Source organism: Ranitomeya imitator, chromosome 1, assembly GCF_032444005.1.
Source record: "Ranitomeya imitator isolate aRanImi1 chromosome 1, aRanImi1.pri, whole genome shotgun sequence".
NCBI lineage: Eukaryota > Metazoa > Chordata > Amphibia > Anura > Dendrobatidae > Ranitomeya > Ranitomeya imitator.
Genome location: NC_091282.1, coordinates 252,527,385 through 252,546,727, shown reverse-complemented (window position 1 = coordinate 252,546,727; position 19,343 = coordinate 252,527,385). Strand labels below are relative to the sequence as shown.

At 44.0% G+C, this 19,343-nt stretch overlaps 1 protein-coding gene across 2 annotated transcripts in view; it reads left to right on the top strand.

Annotated features, from left to right (window-relative positions):
* The window catches only part of ZCCHC8 (zinc finger CCHC-type containing 8), an 82,226-nt gene that overhangs the window by 42,280 nt on the left and 20,603 nt on the right, over positions 1-19,343 (top strand). For both annotated transcript variants that reach the window (XM_069755643.1, XM_069755639.1), the window contains 2 exons: positions 10,785-10,856; positions 11,126-11,186. In XM_069755643.1, the coding sequence (XP_069611744.1) occupies positions 10,785-10,856; positions 11,126-11,186 (133 nt within the window). The remainder of the gene's footprint in view (positions 1-10,784; positions 10,857-11,125; positions 11,187-19,343) is intronic.

Here is a 19,343-nt window from a genome sequence, read left to right as displayed (position 1 = left end):
AGTGGCAACAATGGCTTCCTGCTCTGTCTGTGCACACAACAAAAAAATTACCCACATACTGAAGCAACATGACATAGGGATATTCTAACTGACAGGGTTAACACTATCCCCCCTATTTTATTTTTATTTATTTTTTTTTACAGGCATTATTGGGGGTGGATCTGGGCCTATCAGGGCCAGCATAACCGTGGAAAGGGCATGTAAGATATACATCTCATTATATTAATCTACATAGGGGTTATATAACGTAAGGACCATCTGACCATCATCTTGGCTCACCAAAACTCTAGGTCTGCTCAGGTGCACTTATACGTCCATCATATTATCTTTATCTGTAAAATGGGAAAGGTTTGTTCTCAGGGTCAGCCAATTATTTTAGCGTAGCTAGCTAGTCAGAGGGCTTCCAGGGATAATACTCCTGTATCTGTCTTACACTATCTGATGTGGTTGGTTCTCTGGTGGGGGTGACTAGATGACCGGTTGGGGGTGACATGACATGCTGGTCTACAGCTCCTTCCCAAAAGGATTACTGTCAGCTTACTCCCAAAGTTAATGTCCCCACTACCCACAATCCTGTGTCGGCTTCTTATGTCACTACATGTGATCTTATCTGGACAGGAATCAGTGTAATTCACTTAGATTGGGTTGCAGCACAGATTATACAATTATTTCTCCAGTCTGGGTTTGTCTGACTGCAATATTTACAAATCCATCTGTCTTGTCTTGGTCTGAGAATTAACATGGCGAGAGAGATTTCCAGACACAGGGTTAAAAATGGATATTGGAGCGTAAGACTGGATTTGTGTAAGGGAGGGGGCTGGAGCTGGAACCTGTTTCTTGGGCCACTGATAAGGAACCGAGCTGCGTGCCGTGTCCTTGAAGCTGCGGCGGGGGGGAGGGGGACTAGAGAGCGAATAAAGATCGCGGCAGCTGCAGATACAGAATGGGTTAAGTTCTTCTGGACTCAGCGCGTACTGAATCAAGGACAGAATATACACAACTCCATATTCTTCAGCGCAGCCGGCCCCCCTTTCTCTGGCCCGCAGCACAAAGAGGAGAAGTCAAAAAAACAATTTGCGCAGGGGTTCACCCCTCCCATCAGCTTTAAACACAGAAATAAGAATTTACAGCATTCCTCAACACAAAAGAAAACAATAACGCAGCTATTTGACTCCCCCCTCCCATGGGGTGTTTTGGAAAACCACAGTAACGGAATACAGCAATTCTCAGACTCAATTAATTTCTACAAAACCTTCACACAATTCATATGCCAGAACACCTCAGAAAAACCAATGATTGAGATATTTTATAACCAAACACGGGCTCTGCATCCTTTCATCTTTCCTCTCCTCTCCATCAACCTCTTTCCATTCCTCGTTCTTTAAACCTCGCGCAACTCGCAGATGAGCTTGCACTTGTTCTAACAATCCTTTCTCGTTCAACATTCTTGACTGCCTTCTTGCCCTCCCGTGACTCTACTATTGTCTTGACTTCCACAGCATCCTCACTTAACTCGTGGGGCACGGACTTCTGCTTCAAGAGACGCAACATGACTCACAGAATACTACGCCCTGCTGCAGCTCAGGATCGCTGACAGCGGTAACAACACTGGTTTCCCATCGAAAAAACACGGAGCCTCTCGTTCGACATGTTGTCCCTAACCTCTGAACACCAGTGATTAACAGTCTACCCTGTCACGATATTCTAACCAGTCGGGAGGCGGTCTCCTAGTGAGAGCCCTCCACAGAAAAACAGGTGGTCCCCTCTCGGGATGTCTTAATTACCTAGTTGGTACAATATCACAGAGGCTGCGTCTGCTATCCCTTCTCAAAGCCGCCCCCAATCCACAAACTTCCTCAATCTTTCACTCTATCACTACTAGGCAACAGTCACGGGTAGGGTGGTTGAATGGAGTACAATGACCGGTGGAGGAGGCGTGGTGTACACGAGGACGCGCAGAGTGCGACGTCTCTCAGTTGCTGGTTCGAAGCGTGGCACGGGATCGCGCTCGGTCTCACCACTCAACCGGTCACTCCGCAGACCCAAGGAGACCACAGACTAACCAATAACGGCTGAAACACTAGCAAGTGTGACACATACATAGTATGTGATCTCCACTTACAGTGTTTGGAGGGTGATCAGTCCTCGAGGTCAGCCACTACGGGTGTCGTCCACGGACGTCCAGGCATGGGTCCAGGGGGTCTCGGATCGCGGGCCACGCCCCACGTTGGTTGCGCCAAATTGTCGGGGTCGTCACGACAATACCCATCATCCACCAGTCATTCCAAATCAGATTAAAAGCATGTTGGTACCGGATAAGAATGAGTCAGACACAATGCTGGTTCAAACTCATTGCATACTCGTGTGTAACGTCACAGCAACGACTAACTTTATTTTCTAATACACAACATTATATGATCTATTGGGGGAAGGTGTGCAGAGGGCGGGGTTAGGCGGGGTTTAAGCAATGTATCTAGTATTCAGTCCTTCTGGTTGGTCTGACGTCATATGATGGATCCTCCTTCATCCACGTCACTTTGAGTTTCCATTTCTCCAGAAACGATACTTTAGCTTCAGAAACGAAAGTAGCTTTTTGGCAAGAACAAAAAGTAGGGCAAAGGTGAATACTGGCAGCCATCTTACATACATTAGCAAGCAAAGGGGAAAAACTTATTGTTTCACAGCATAAGAATACATAAAGTACAAAAGAGTATAAAGACATATATTTTTACCTTGACACTACCACGTCCCCATTCAGAGACTTCCACAAATTCCTCAGGGTGGCGATCGAGATTGAGGGGGTCGTAAAACATTTCCAGTATGCAACTCTCCTCTTCAGTCTCGCAATAGCCCCCCGGGTGTTCACCAAACTGATAGCAGAAGTCATGGCACATCTGAGAGAACAAAACACCCTAATCGTCCCATACTTAGACGATTTCCTGGTGATCGGCAACTCTCCCCAATATTGCAAAAACCAGCTCGAGATGCTCATGGACTCTTTAAAAAACTTGGGTTGGCTTCTAAATTTAGAAAAGTCCAAGTTAACACCAAGTCAAATTCAGGATTACCTGGGCATTAACGCTAGATTCCATTTCTCATGAGTGCCGCCTACCCCTAGGGAAAATACAAAAGATGGTGGGGTTAGTGTCCCGGGCAAGAGAACTCCCCTCTATATCTCTACGAGAAGCAATGTCCCTCCTGGGATCTATGACAGCCTGCATCCCCGCGGTCCTATGGGCCCAGTTGCATACGAGGGAACTTCAGTGGCAGATCTTGTCAGAGGAAATTTATCTAAGAGGAAATTTAGAAAGTTCAGTTTCTCGTCAAACACAACCCTCTCACTAGAATGGTGGACAAAGGAGAGCAATCTGGGCCTGGGTATTCCATGGGTAGTCCCAATATCAAGTGGTAACCACGGACTCAAGTCCCAAGGGTTGGGGGGCTCACCTAAATGATTTAGTGGCTCAGGGGACCTGGTCAGACGACTTAAAACCAGTATCTTCCAATATGAAAGAGCTACTAGCAGTGAAATTCGTGCTTATAGAATTCCTGAACCCCCTTTGCTCTCATCATGTAAGAATATTTTCAGACAGAGTTGTATTGGCTTACCTGAATCACCAGGGAGGTACCCACTCTCAACCATTAGTGGAAGTAACACAAACAATCTTACAGATAGCCGAGAACAATCTAGCATCCTTGTTGGCCCTTCACATAAAGGGGTGGACAATTTCAGAGCAGACTGCCTAAGTCAGTCTCGTCTGAGACCAGGAGAATGGGGGTTGAACCAATCCATATTCAACCAGATCACTGAGAAATGGGGGACTCCTGTTAGATCTTTTTGCGAACTATCTGAATCGGAAAGTGGCTACCTTTTTGTTCCATAAACCCAGCAGGGAACCCTGTGGCGTTGGACGCTTTTCTAATTCCTTGGAATTACAAGGTAGCATATGCGTTTCCCCCAATCGCATTAATACTGGCAGTTCTGAGGAAGATAAGGGAAGATAGAGCCCGAGTAATATTAATAGCCCCCTTTTGGATGAAAAGAATTTGGTTTTCTTGGGTGAGGAGGATGTCCATATCCGATCCTTGGGTACTCCCAGATCTGCCCAATCTCTTATTCCAGGGACCAGTAGCACATCCGCAAGTGGCAAGGCTACATATGACCGCTTGGAATTTGAAAGGGGGTTGCTAATAGAGAAAGGGTTTTCACAAGGTTTAGTATCAACCCTCCTATAAAGTAGGAAATTAACAACCACCAAACAATATGGTAAAATCTGGAAGAAGTTCCTTTCCTTTTCAGGCTCTAAAGTGTCTGAAGGAATCACGCTTAAAGCCGTATTAGAATTCCTACAGAATGGGTTAGAAAAAGGTCTAGCTACAAACACCCTTAAAGTTCATATCGCAGTACTAGGAGCACTGTTCAACTACAACCTAGCAAGGAATCACTGGGTTTCCAGGTTTATTAAGGTGGCGGAAAGATCTAGACCTCTACCCTTATGGAGGGCCCCACAGTGGGACTTAAATATAGTTCTCACAGCATTAACTAAACCCCTCTTTGAACCCTTAGAGGAGGCTCCCTTAAAGATCCTGTCCTTCAAAACCTTCCTCTTGGTAGCTCTGACCTCAGCCTGAAGGGTTAGCGACATACTAGCCTTGTCAGCTGGCCCACCCTTTACGCAAATCTTAGATGACAGGGTGGTCTTAAAAACAGACCCGGCTTATCTATCAAAAGTATCTTCCCGGTTTCATAGATCTCAAGATATTTCCCTTCCCTCCTTCTGCCCAAACCCTAAAAATGAGGGGGAAAAGACCTTACACACATTAGATGTTAGAAGGTGTCTCATTCATTATCTGGAAGCTACTAGGGAGTTAAGGGAGGATAGATCTTTTTGTGTGTTTTCACGGCCATCGGAAAGGCAAAAAGGCCTCAAGGGTACATTGGCAAGATGGATCAAAGATGCCATCAACCTCTCATATACCTCAAGGGGGATGTCCGCTCCAGGGGAGGTTAAAGCTCACTCGATGAGAGCAATGGCGGCCTCCTAGGCAGAAAGAGCCGGTGCTTCAATTGACCATATATGTAGAGCGGCTACTTGGTCTTCACCCTCAACTTTCTTTAAGCACTATCGGTTGGACTTAACTTCTTCTTCAGACCTTACCTTTTGTAAAAGGGTTCTGGGAGCGGTAGTCCCTCCCTAATGTACAGTCTCTGCAATTCTCTCCGTGGTGCCGTCATGGGGGACAGAGAAGTGTAGTTACTCACCGATAACGGTGTTTCTCTGAGCCCATGACGGCACCCGTACATTCCCTCCCTTCACGTGTGGGTGTGCACACTATTACAGTGTTTAGTTAAGTAACTAAGTAATAAACACACAGTATCTCTGCTAAGGCTTAGTAGTGTTGAAATACTTTAATTATTAACCTGATATTCCCATGCTCTGTAAACTGATGCGGGAGAGAGGTACCGCCTTTTTATCTGTAGGTTTCCTGTCCTTGGTGGGCGGATACCCGCTCTCCGTGGTGCCGTCATGGGCTCAGAGAAACACCGTTATCGGTGAGTAACTACACTTTTTCATCTTAACGAGGACATCGTCCTACCCTCTTTCTGCCCGGCTCCGGTGCACCGTGTGGAGAAAGCTCTTCACACTTTGGATCTCGTGAGAGCTCTCAGAAGGTATGTTTCGAGAACAGCCTCTTTTCAGCAGACAGATGCGCTGTTCATCCTCCCAGAGGGCTACCAGATGGGATTGGCCACTTCAAAGTCAACAATAGCCAAGTGGATTTGCTTTGCTATTCACCGTGTCAGAGGAAAACCTACTCCAGCGTGGATCAAGGCACACTCCACTCGGTCGGTAGGTGCTTAGTGGGCAATCAAGCATCAGCAGAACAAGTTTGCAAGGCAACGACCTGGTCTATCCTGCACACTTACTCAAAGCAGATGCGGGTCTGGGCAGACAAATTCTGCAGGCAGCGGGTACCTGGGGTTTACTCCGTTATGCTATTTCCCCACCCAGCGACTTCTTTAGGACATCCCACGGTCCTGTGTCCCCCAATGTGGCGAAGGAGAAACAGGGATTTTTATGTACTCACCGTAAAATCTTTTTCTCCGAGCCACTCATTGGGGGACACAGCACCCACCCTGTTGGCCTGACGGCTATTCTTATTGTTCTCTGGTTTGACATGTTGTACCTATTGTTAGTGATTATATTATCCTACTGCTTGGTCACTGAACTGGTTCTGTCTAGAGCCAGAGGGTGGTGTATACTGCAGAGGAGGAGCTAACCTTTTTTTTCGTATTCACTTAGTGTCAGCCTCCTAGTGGCAGCAGCATACACCCACCGTCCTGTGTCCCAATGTGGCTCAGAGAAAAGGATTTTACGGCGAGTACATAAAAATCCCTGTTTTGTGGCTCTGGTAGCCACAAGATTTTTTTTTTTTTTCATTTATTGACCTGTACAAATTTAAAATCAAAATTACAAAATAAATTGATAATAAACCCTCAAAGATTTATTTTCTGAAAGTAACCTGATGCATTATAAAAATGCCACTCAGCACTTTTAGACATGCAGGCACCTTCATGCAATTTTGCAAACAAAAAATTAAATAAACCACACTTCCCTTAAACCGCTTCCCGACCGCCCACGGTAGATAAATGTCGGCGCTTGCTGGGCTCTCTGCAATGCCGATATTTATAAGTGGTCGCTGGTCTGGCAGCACTCAGGACCCCCAGTGAGGACCCCAGCATAGTAATGGCTCTGACAGGTGACTTCATCGGGACCTGATTAGATCAGACCCCAATGAAAACACTTTGCTGTCTTCTAGATGCCTCGATCGCGGCATAGCCGAGGGAGACCATTGCTGTACTCGCCTCTCTGACGCCCCCCTCCGTGATGAGATCTGATTGCATCACGGGGGACCCTGCGTTGTCTTGGCAGCCGGAGGTCACGTGATGACTTCCAGGTCTGCCTGCTGCAGTGGCTTGTTAGACTCAGCCTGCATTGTATGAGACCTGTGATCGGAGAAATAAAAATTGAAGTCCCATACAGGTATGGCAAAAAAAGTGAAAAAATGTTTTAAAACTATTAAAAAAAATCACAAAATAAAAGAATAAATATTAAACCAATAAATACATATATTTTTGTAAAAGCAAAAAAGTACACATTTGTTATCGCCGCGTTTGGAGCAAGCCGATCTATTTAACTGGCACACTTTTTAACTCCTTCAGTGCACTCCGTAAAAAAAAAAAAAAAAAAAAAAGATAAAAATTACGGAGCAAAAGCCTTTGCTTTTTTCAACATGGTTTTCAAAAGGTAGCGATGAAAACATAATCTTTTCCTGCAAAAAAATAAGCTGTCATACAGCTCCAACAGTGGAAAAATAAAAAAAGTAATTCTCCGGATAAAGCGATGCAAAAACAATAATTTTTTTCTAGAAAACAATTTTTATTGTAAAAAAGCGGCTAAACAATATAAATGATTTTACAACATGCGGAATCGCAATAAAAAAAAAAACAAAAAAACAATTCCTGAATTCCTGGTGTTTGATCATTGTCTCACAAAAATCAGAATAGAAAGCGATCAAAAAATATCATGTGCCCAAAAATGGTACCAATAAAAATGTTGGCTCGACCTGCAGAAAACAAGCCCTCACATGACTGTTGGCCGAAATATGGAAAAAAATTATAGCTCTCAAAATATGTTGATGCAAACACTTTTTTTTTTTTTCCAATAAAAGCATTTTTGTGTGACAACTGCCAAACATAAAAACCCGATTTAAATCTGGCAACACTGTAATCGCACCGACCTGAAGAATAAAGTCACCTTATCACCTATAACGCACAAGAAACGACGTAAAAAATAAACAAAATCAATTCTTCACCTGCTGTTTTTTTTTTTTTTTTTTTTTTGTTTTTTCCATTCTGTCTCCCAAAGATTACAGTAAGGCTCGGCGCAAGTTTTTCCTGCGCTCTGTGCTGAGTGTTTACACTGGGGTTTCCTTATAAATCTCTGAAATACGTGATTCAGGTGGAAGATTCCCTAGGAGACAGATGGAGGCACTGTGGACCTGTGATCCGGCGGTGTCAGTCTTTTTAGTCATACATAAAAGAGCAGTCTGCCAGTTTTGTTCACCCCTGAAAAGGACACTGCAGCCAGACGGAGTCCAGCATAACTCTGCTGCCTCATTATAGTGAATGGATCCCTCATGGACTTCATCTGAATCACCGTCACTCAGATATTTAGATGGAAACCCCAAAGTAATTTCTCAGTGTAGAGCGTCGGATAAATGTGATCCCAAACATTATGTAAAATGTTCCCAATTAACAGAAATATAGGGGCTTCCACGTTACTGCTAGTACAAAGGCTCTGGAAACTCGTTATGGCTCATCACCCCCTAAAAGAAATTCTGCGCTGCCAAATCCAAATGCCCCCTCTCCCTTTTGAGCCCCAGTGGGTCCAAACCACATATAGCGCCCACATGTTTGGCATTTCTGTAGTGTTGAGAGCCCGCCTAATTTACGGGTGCGTGTCTCCAGAAGCACAGGCTGGACATAACGTACTGGTGACTGCAACATACTAGTCACTACAATGGCAGTTTGCAATTTTCAGTCAGCAACATCCACTACTGCTTGTACCTGGAAAACACCCATGGAGTCAAAATCATCACTACAGCTGTAGATAAATTCGCAATGGGGTGTTATTTCCAAACTGAGGTCACTTGAGGGGGGATTCTGCTTTTCTGGCATTTAGGGGCTTTTTATATGGAGTCCGGAAACTATTCTGCTATTTCACAAAACTGGTGACAGGTTCCTTCCTCATCCACAGAGTTTCCTCAGCACTGCACTCCTGTGCAGACGTACTTCTCCGCCCTGTCACGGTCAGCTCAAATTACTGCAATGCGCATGCGCCGGGGCTCTTTGACCTTTCCCAGTACCTGCGTACTGCAGGGCAGAGAAGTACGCCTGCGCAGGAGCACGGTGCAGGGGAGACTCATCATCCACCCGAAGCAAGCAGGAGGGTAGCATCGCAAGAAGAATCGAGGCGTCGGACCAAGACAGCGATGCCCATCGGACCAAACCGCCCTGCTGGTGAGTATAATAAGTTGTTTTTCTTCTCAGGTTGGGTTGGGGGCAGATATACAGTATTATAGAATGCCGTATATCAGCCCTGAAAGGTGATGTCCGTATCTCTTATCTGCAAAATCTGGTGACAGGTTCACTTTACATAGTAACATAGTAACATAGTTAGTAAGGCCGAAAAAAGACATTTGTCCATCCAGTTCAGCCTATATTCCATCATAATAAATCCCCAGATCTACGTCCTTCTACATAACCTAATAATTGTATGATACAATATTGTTCTGCTCCACTTTAAATGAGCAAATTGTTAAGAAGATTTTCTCAGCAAGATAATCTTCCTGCTGGATAACCTTTTGATCTAGGAGGTAGACAACTGCCAAACCCAACAAGCACCTCACAATCAAAAACTAAATTAACCCCTTCACAAGCTTGCCCTTTTTCGTTTTTGCGTTCTCGTTTTTCGCTCCCCTCCTTCCCAGAGCCATAACTTTTTTATTTTTCTGTCAATATGGCCATGTGAGGGCTTGTTTTTTGCAGGACAAGTTGCATTTTTCAACCACATCATTGGTTTTAGCATGTCGTGTACTAGAAAACGGGAAAAAAATTCCAAGTGTGGAGAAATTGCAAAAAAGTGCAATCCCACACTTTGTTTTTTGTTTGGCTTTTTTGCTAGGTTCACTAAATGCTAAAACTGACCTGACATTATGATTCTCCAGGTCATTACGAGTTCATAGGGTATGTGCACACGATGCGGGTTTTGCTGCGGATCTGCAGCGTTTCCGCAGCTGCGGATCCGCAGCAGTTTTTTTTTTTTTTTATTGATCGGGTGATTCTGAACGCAGCAATACCAAATATGTGTAGGTTGGAATATTTTTTTTCTTTATGGTTCTATTTTGAATGGGGCGAAAGGGGGGTGATTTAAATATATATGTATGTATGTATGTATGTATATATATATATATATATATATATATATATATATATATATATATATATATATATATATATATATATATATATATATATATATATATATATATAATTATTTTCAACCTTTTTTTTACTTGTGCCATGCTTCAATAACCTCCATGGGAGGCTGGAAGCTGGCACCACTAGATAGGCTCAGCTACATAGCAGCTATCATCAGATCGCTTCTATGTAGCTGAATTGCAGGCTTGCTATGAGCGCCGACCACAGGGTGGCGCTCACAGCAAGCCGGCATCATTAACCATAGAGGTCTTAGGGACCTTTATGGTTACCATCCTGACGCATTGCCGACCCTCGATCATGTGACGGAGGTTGGCAATGCGATCTTTTCTGGCCGCGCGGGGCCTGGAAGCGCCGGTTAAATGCCGCAGTCAGCGTTTGACAGCGGCATTTAACTGGTTAATAGTAGCGAGTGAAATCGCGATTTCACCCTCCGCTATTGCAGGCACATGTCAAACAGCTGACATGTCCCGGCTTTGAGGTGGGCTCAGCGCTCAAAGCAGGGGACCCGACCTCCGCAGTAATAGTATGGCGGAGGTCGGGAAGGGGTTAAGGCCTGTGCTTACTCTTATCGGCTAAGCCTGGTGACAAGTTCCTTTTAAATCTTTGAGATTCTTCAGGACAAGAGTTGTCTGTTCTAGTTGCAGAATGGCTGTCAGTCAGAGGACTCCTTTTTTATTTTTTACCACCAATGATTTAAATCCTTAATATTTTAATAAAGATATCCGCAAGTCTTTGGGCAGATTTTGTCTCTAGACGGCCAAGAAGTACAAGTACAAGTAAAAACAAAAAGGTTTGTATATATTTTGTTACATTTCCTAGTTGCTGATAATTATTTTTTAACTTTAAGAAAAAAGCAAAAACATAAATTTCTTAAGCACTGTCTGTAGATCTCAATATGTTTCCACATTTCTAGAATAAAGAGATATAAACTGTTTAGTAATGTAGAGCATATAAGATTCTGCACTTTGGAAAAGCCATAGTTTTACAAAAAAAATTATATTAGGGAATGGGACAAAGCAATATTATTTTGCTACTCAAAACTGTTTTATTTTATTACAGGCCCAAACCATGCTGCTTCAATTGTGGTTCAGAGGAACATCAACTGAAGGATTGTCCAAAAGTAAGTTTTTGTTTCTTCCTTTTGGGTGGGAAAAGTCATTATTGCTCAAATATTTTTATTGGTATTTTAATAACATTTTAAAGGTAGTCACAAACATAAGCAATATTAGCCAAAAAGGGTCAGGACGGAAGTGAAGGAGGTTGGAACGTTAGCAAGATTTTAATAGGGGTGGAGGAACGGACACAAAAAAAGAAAAAAGTGAGCCCCATGAAAATAGGCAAAGAGGACACGTGTACAAATAACGGCTTTTAAAATTAACATGTAAGTTACTTATTAAAATTCTAGCTTAGTCCTGAATGAGTTAAGTGCTGATAGACAGAAAAACAAGTAAGACACATATGGTACACTAGAAGTAACTTGATGTTGTATATGGACACTTGTCGTGATGGAGGTGTACCCCATCGACCTAGAGTGGGGGGGTGTCTGTATGTAGTTTGGATATAAGTTTGCAGACCTGATGAAAATCTTGGATTGTTTTCAGGTTGAAGGATAAGGGGTGAAAAAATGAATTATGGTATGTTTGTAATCTGGTTGCCAATGGTAATAGTACAGGCTGTAAAATCATTGTTATAATCCAGTTGAGATCCAAGATGGTGACCGGAATTGACCCATATTGTAATCCAGTTTACCGCGTATTGTAATCCAAGTGGTTCAAAATGATAGAATTATAATCAATTTTCCTGATCCAGTTGCTGCTGCTTTAAGCACACCAAAGACTGCTCAAAAGAGCATCCTGTAACGGCATTTCTTCAGGGAATGTAATGCTGACAAGTGACAGGTGGTTTGCACTCAGTGCCATCAGACACTGAAGTGAGGCATACATGTTCTGAACCTGAGCACCATCTGTATGATGAGGCACCTGCATTTCAAGCACAAGGCGCAGTCGAGTATACTCCATAAAAACCATGACTAATCTGAGTCTTCTCCTGCCCTTTCTGCTGCAGGCTCAGCCTCTTCCTCACGATCAACAGGGCCATCTGCCTCCCTCCATTTAGAGCAGTGATTTTCAACCTTTTTTGAGCCGCGGCACACTTTTTATACTTAAAAAATCCCGAGGCACACCACCAACCAAAATGGCACAAAATGGTGCGTCCAGGTTTGAGATGAAAGTCTGCAGTCATTCTATGTGACTGCAGGCTTCTGAATTCTCACAGCGCAAGCACTGCACACTTTCTGGATTCTCCCTTGCCGGTGGCCAGAGTGGACGGTCATGACAGCACAAGTATGTGATTTGGATACTTCTGGCCACATTCTAACTAGACGTGTCCGGCCTCAGTCAATTCATTTTCATTGAATGAGGCCACACATGTCTAGTCAGCACGTGACCGCATGTATGTAAATCACCAACATCAGAGAATTATGATAGCAGTATGCACTGTGAGAATTCAGAAGTCTGCAGTCACATAGTATGACTGCAGACTCATCACAACCTTGGACATCCCCTTTAATGTTCCTAACAAATAAAAATGAGAATTAGTATCACAAAAAAAACACATTTACATCCAGGTACCTGATAAATGACGTTGTTTGTGGAGTCGCCTCTTTCTTTTCATCTTCACCTTGTCCAGATGCCATGATGACTCTTCTCATCCACCGGCAGAGCTCGTTTCTGCAGACTTCCATCTTCTCCTGTCTTCTGCAGCACATCCCGACACAACACCCTTAAAGATAGCAGTGTTATTATAATGCTCCGGAATAACAATATCTGCCCTAGGCTGAGCCCCTGAGTAAATAATTGCCCCTCACTTTATTCCCAGCACATATGACCCTCACTGTCCCTCTTATGGTACATGCCATCCACACTACCCTCTCTCTCTTTTCCATACTTCACACTGCCTTCTCATACGGTGTCCCTCATAGAGAGCCCAGTCTCTCTACTGTGCCCCTTCATTACACTCCTCCTACTTGGCATACTGTCTCCTCCTGGCTGTTACCCTCACACTACTCAGTATCTATTATGTGTCCACTCACACTTTCATCCCCCCATACTGTCTGCACACATTTCTAATAGCCTCCTCCTGTACATCCCCCCCCTGCTAACATACCCCTTTGCTCTCTCCATATTTCCTCCTCACACATTCCCCCGACTCCCCATACTGTCCTCACACATCCCATCACCGTTGCTCCCAGTACTGTCAGCACACATTTTTCCCCTCGCTACTGTGTCCACCCCCATCTCCCCACTCACCCCCACAGAATATATCCACTGCCCTTCCGATAGAATAAGTCCATCCCCTTCCACAGAATAAATGCACCCTGCCCCACACATGCTAAATAAATTCCAGCCCCCCCCCCACGTACACACTGAATAAATCCCCCCCCCCACGCACTGAATAAATCCCCCCACGCACTGAATAAATCCCCCCACGCACACTGAATAAATCCCCCCCCGCACACTGAATAAATCCCCCCCACACAGCAAGCTGTACATAAACTCCTCTGGGGGACTAATTTCGCAACGTGCAGCAGTTGTGGACTGGGATCAAATAGCAAATAGACGAGTGGTTGCTGCTGGTGACCTTCTTGCCCGACCTGGTGGTGTGCGATAACAGGTAAAAATCTCATAGCAGCCCTGGGCCTAGCCAGTTTGACACACATCCGTTGCCTAGCACATGTACTAAACTTTGTGGCAGAGATTCCTAAAAAAACCTACCCACACATGTCAGAGCTGCTGCTGAAAATGCAGGCAGTGTGTTCGCACATTCGGCCTGCTTCTGCTCACCTGTCTGCGCTGCAGTGACACTTCAGCCTTCCTGCTCCCTGGCTGATATGCAAAATTCCAGCAAGGTGAGACTCCGCCTTGCAAATGCTGGAGAGACTGCAAGCAACAGTGGAGTTTAAGCTGCAGCAAGCACAGCTAAGTTGCTCTGCAGAACAACACCACTTCACCAATAGCTGGGCCTCCATGTGGGAAGTGTGTGCAGTGTTGCGCTGCTTCAAATATTACCACCAATATAGCCAGCGCTGATGACTGCATCATCAGTGTTACTATACCACTTATACCAAGCAAGTAAGAAACCCAGCACTCAACTTTGTTATGGTGTGAAGAAAACAGGTGGTTTATTGTATCCCAAGCAAAAAAACGTTTCGGTCACACAGAGGACCTTCGTCAGTAACAAATACTGGGATAGAAGATGAATATTAATGGCTATACGCGCTGCCTCGATAGAGTCCTGGGTACAGCGCTAATTCCAGAGGTAGAGAAATATATCCTGTATGCGGTGGATGCCGCAGAACCGGCCATTTGCATAGGCTGCACCAGGATATATTTCTCATCCATGATGGATGAGGTGGTGACACAGGAAGAGGAGGATCAGAGCCAATTCACACCATTATCAGGCTTGTTGTCCACACATGGCTGCAAAAGGTGGGTTACTGTTCCAACATTGGCTAGGTACCCAACTGTACAGGCAGGAGTCAGTTTATTATGATGTTGTGGTGGGGGAGAAGGAACAACTGTTTTTCACAGCATGTTGGCACTCTGAACATTTCACATCCATCACTAGAGTGTGGCTGGTGGGGATACGGAGTACCCAGACGATACCTCCCACTGAGGACAGCTTGTCCTTGTCTCTGGGCAGCCTGGCACACATGACAGTTCCTGCAGAATGTCAGCAGAGTTGCCCATAGTATTACCAGCACAGATTACTGGGTGGCCACCCTGATGGATCCCCACTACAAGGACAACGTACCATAATTACTTTCGTCACTAAATAGTGATCGCAAAATACAGGAATACAAGCACACGCGGTAGAAAAACTACTAATGACTATCCTACCTGACAGCAGTGGCTCAGTGGAACAAACATGGTGGAGGAGCAAGTCGTCAATGCAGCTGGGGCACCACCAGCACCTCGGAAGGCAGGGTTAGCATGGCTGAAATGTGGAAAAACTTTGCGCACGCCACAACATCCGTATTAGCAGGAGGCAGTGTTACAACAGCATGGTGGAAGACTACCTGTCCACACGTCTCTAGATACTAACAGATAAGTCTGCCCCATTTAACTTCTGAGTCTCCAAATTGGAGACATGGAATGAGCTTGCCCTTTGTTTTGGAGGTGTTGACTTGCCTTGCACTGCAGCAAGTGTACTGTTGGAATGTGTGGCAAGCTCGTCAGGGGAGGCCTCATAGATGGGTGTATCCGCCTGTCCACATCCAACATGGGTAACCTAACATTACTTAAAATTAACTATGCGTGGGTCCCACATGACGTTTCCATACCTTTTGGATGACTAGACAACTATAACAGCCGCACCTAGCCAGTCTCTATTTGCCATTTGTTTCATTTGGGGGCCTCCTGTACAAATAAAAATACAAACTGTGTTGTCTACCTCCCTCCTCTGCCTCTTCAATCTATGCCACCATATCCACCACCTACACCACTTGGACTTGTTCCTCCTGGTTCAAGACTCTTCTTTATTTCTACTCTGCTTAGTGTAGGAATAGAACGCCACTGTAAAGAGGGACCATATTGAGTTTTGCGTATGTGCAGTTTTACAAAAAACTGTACTCTGCATCTGTCTCTGTGATCCTACCCAGCGTAGCCAAAATGGTTTAGAATTTTCAACTGAGTCGGTGGGAGTGATGTAAAAAAAATTCTACTCTTAGGCAACCTGGTCTGTCATAGTACTGTGCCAAAAATGCTCTGTGTATTCTGGAACCCATATCTTTGGGAATAGTTTGCCAAAAGCTGCTGTGTACTCAAACCCTGCCTGTGGGGGTACTGTGGGCCATTGTTAGGGTGTGAAATTTGCAATCAGCTCCTGTGGGATACATTTCAAAACATGCTCTGTGTGCAATTGTTAACTGGACTGCCGGTAGCAAGCTTTACTGTGGACCGCCAGCTTGATCCAAGATCATACTACAAGCTTTTCATCAGCAGCATTTGGAACATATGCTACTGAAGAAGATATTTTGGAGCTGTGGGATACTCTGCCCCATGGTCTGTAAATTAAATTTGCAAGATGTTTCTCTAGGGCAGTGTTCCCCAACTCCGGTCCTCAAGAGCCACCAACAGGTCATGTTTTCAGGATTTCCTTAGTATTGCACAGGTGATTAACACTTTTTGAAGAGAGATCTTGACTTCCATTAATATATCCTTTATGAATGTCTCTGGAGTTGCTTTAGAATTAATTTCCTCAGTCGCGATCATGGGTTTACGCAGGCGATTTGGCTTCTGAGTTAATAGATTAACCATTAGATTGAATTGGAATTTGGCAACATTCATGAGATGAAAGAAAGGCCGGCCTCACACTCAGTGTATAAAAATACGGTCCGTAATTAACAGCCGTAATACGCAGAAAAGTCCCCAAAATGAACTCGAGCGTGGGAACTTTTCTGAATATTTTCCCAGGCTCGAGTTCATATGAGGACATCCAGCAGAGGGTGCATCACCGCAACTGAAGGTAAATACAGGTCATTGACCTACATTCCATTCATTCCCAGGGGTTTTACAGGCAGGAGCACAGCTGCATTAGCAGAGCTTCTGCTTGTAAAATTAGTTAACCCCTTCAGATGGATTTACAACGTGGGACGAGACTGATCATCGGAAGGTATGGAATATGGTTGTTTTTTTTTTTTTACATTAGTTCCAGGTGACAAGGGTCTTCAGGTGGATTACCAGTATAATAAAATACTAAAACAACCTGTGTTTTTATTTCATTAAAAGACTTTGTAAGAATGTCTGTGTGTTTTATTAACCATTTCATACTATTGGATTAATATTGGATAGGTGTCATAATTGACGCCTCTCCATTATTAATCTGGCTTAATGTCACCTTACAATAGCAAGGTGGCATTAACCCTTCATTACCCCATATCCCACCGCTACATGGGAATGGGAAGAGAGGCCAAGTGCCAGAATAGGCGCATCTTCCAGATGTGCCTTTTCTGGGGTGGCTGGGGGCAGATGTTTTTAGCCAGGGGGGGCCAATAACCATGGACCCTCTCCAGGCTATTAATATCTGCCCTCAGTCACTGGCTTTACCACTCTGGCGGATAAAATAACGCGGGAGCCCACACCAATTTTTTCCGCAATTTAACCCTTAAATTTAATAGCTAGAGCACCCAAATTTTGCACATACACACTACTAACGTTAGTAGTGTGCAATATGCAAAAAAAAGGATATGAGATGGTTTACTGTATGTAAACCATGTCTCATATGTCGGGTTTGGGAAGGAGATGGCAAAAGCCGGCAATTGAATTAACGGCTTTTAAGCTATCTAGCGCTGTATGAATTATTAATATATGTGTCTCACTGATATACACCCCTATACTATGTGTAGACATTTATTATAGCTATTCTAACCTGTCAGTGTGATTTTACTGTACACCGCACTGAATTGCCGACTTTTCGCTAGAACACTGCTGCGTATTTCTCGCAAGTCACACTGCTGGTCCTTGTGTAATCCGTATTTTTCTGGCCCCCATAGACTTTCATTGGCGTATTTTTTGCGCAATACGGTGACAAACACAGCATGCTGCGATTTTCTACGGCTGTAGAAGACCGTATAATACGGATCAGTGAAATACGGCTGATAGGAGCTGGGGCATAGAGAAGCATTGTACCGTATACAATCCGTATTATCAGCACCTCTCTTACATCCGTAAAACACGCTAGTGTGAGGCCGGCCTAAAGCATTAAAAACTCTTCTGTTAAATAAACACTAGCAGCTTGAATATTTTAAATCAAATTATCAATATCTTGAGATGACTGGCAGCCATTAAACTGATAATGAATTTTGTGGTTGGCTGCCCTTTAAATTTTCGGTGCTTTAATCTGACATGTCCAAGGGGTATTAAGATTGAAGATGCAGTAATGTGATTTGGACCATTTCTTTGTAAAGTTGCAGATTCTAGATATCTTTTTTTTCTTTATTTTTTTTTTTATATAGCGCTAACATATTCCGCAGCGCTTTACAGTTTGCACACATTATCATTGCTGTCCCCAATGGGGCTCACAATCTAAATTCCCTATCAGTATGTCTTTGGAATGTGGGAGGAAACCGGAGTACCCGGAGGAAACCCACGCAAACACGGAGAGAACATACAAACTCTTTGCAGATGTTGTCCTGAGTGGGATTAGAACCCAGGACTACAGCGCTGCAAGGCTGCTGTGCTAACCACTGCGCCACCGTAGATATCTTTTGAAAGGTTAAATCCTCTGTATTAATAAACTCTTGAGAACTCATCTCCTCATGGCTATTCAGTGTCCTCAATGGATTCAGCATATGATTGACAGAAAGATGTCTTTTTCAACCTGTAGATTCATATCTGACAGGGAAGCAATCCACGTGTATTATTTGTCTCCATGATCTCTCCATTCATCCGTCAGCCGTTACCTCCTGCCTGTTCCTGACTAGAGATGAGCAAATTTGATCGTGTCAGGGCTTACTTGGCAAGCTATAGGGCTTACCGAATAACCTGCAGAGGGAACCCGGTTTCCTGGATCGCTCCAGCTGTTATGCTCCGCAGCTGCGTGATAGTTGCAACACATGCTTGGAGAGCCTCAGCAATCCAGGAAGCCGGGTTCCCTCTGCAGCTTATTTGATAAGCGCTATAGCTTGCTGAATAAGCCTTGACCCGATAAAATTTGCTCATCTCTATTCCTGACCCAAAGCAAGCAGTTGTTCTTTATATGGTATAGAGACTATGCCTCTGTCCTGTCTCTTCCCGGCTTCTATGACTGTGCTGCAGCACTTCCCGTGGTCTCTGTTGCTTCTGTACACCATTAGTAGACACCTTGCTGCTACAGATTCCTCTAGACTTACCTGTACCTTTCGGCCACCTCCTCTAGGTTTATGGTAGGCACTCTGTGCTAGGCCATCACCTCTTTTCACTATGAATTACAATACCTTCTTCGGTCCAGTAAGATACTTTATCTCCTAGATTCGGGATGTCACACTCAAATACACAAAGGCCAAAATTAAAAGTTTGGACAAAGTCAGGGGCCAACCTTAATATTAAAAAAAAAAAAAAAATTTCTACAATTGTAGTTTTTCCTTATCAAATAAGGTACATTTTAATGAATCTTAATATAAAATATTATGATGTAGTGTTCGGTAAAAGCACTGAAAAGCATATGGCCCAGTGGCCTAATTTTAAATGATATAATAATGGATAAACATTGAATAATGCAGATAAACTATGATGTCAAC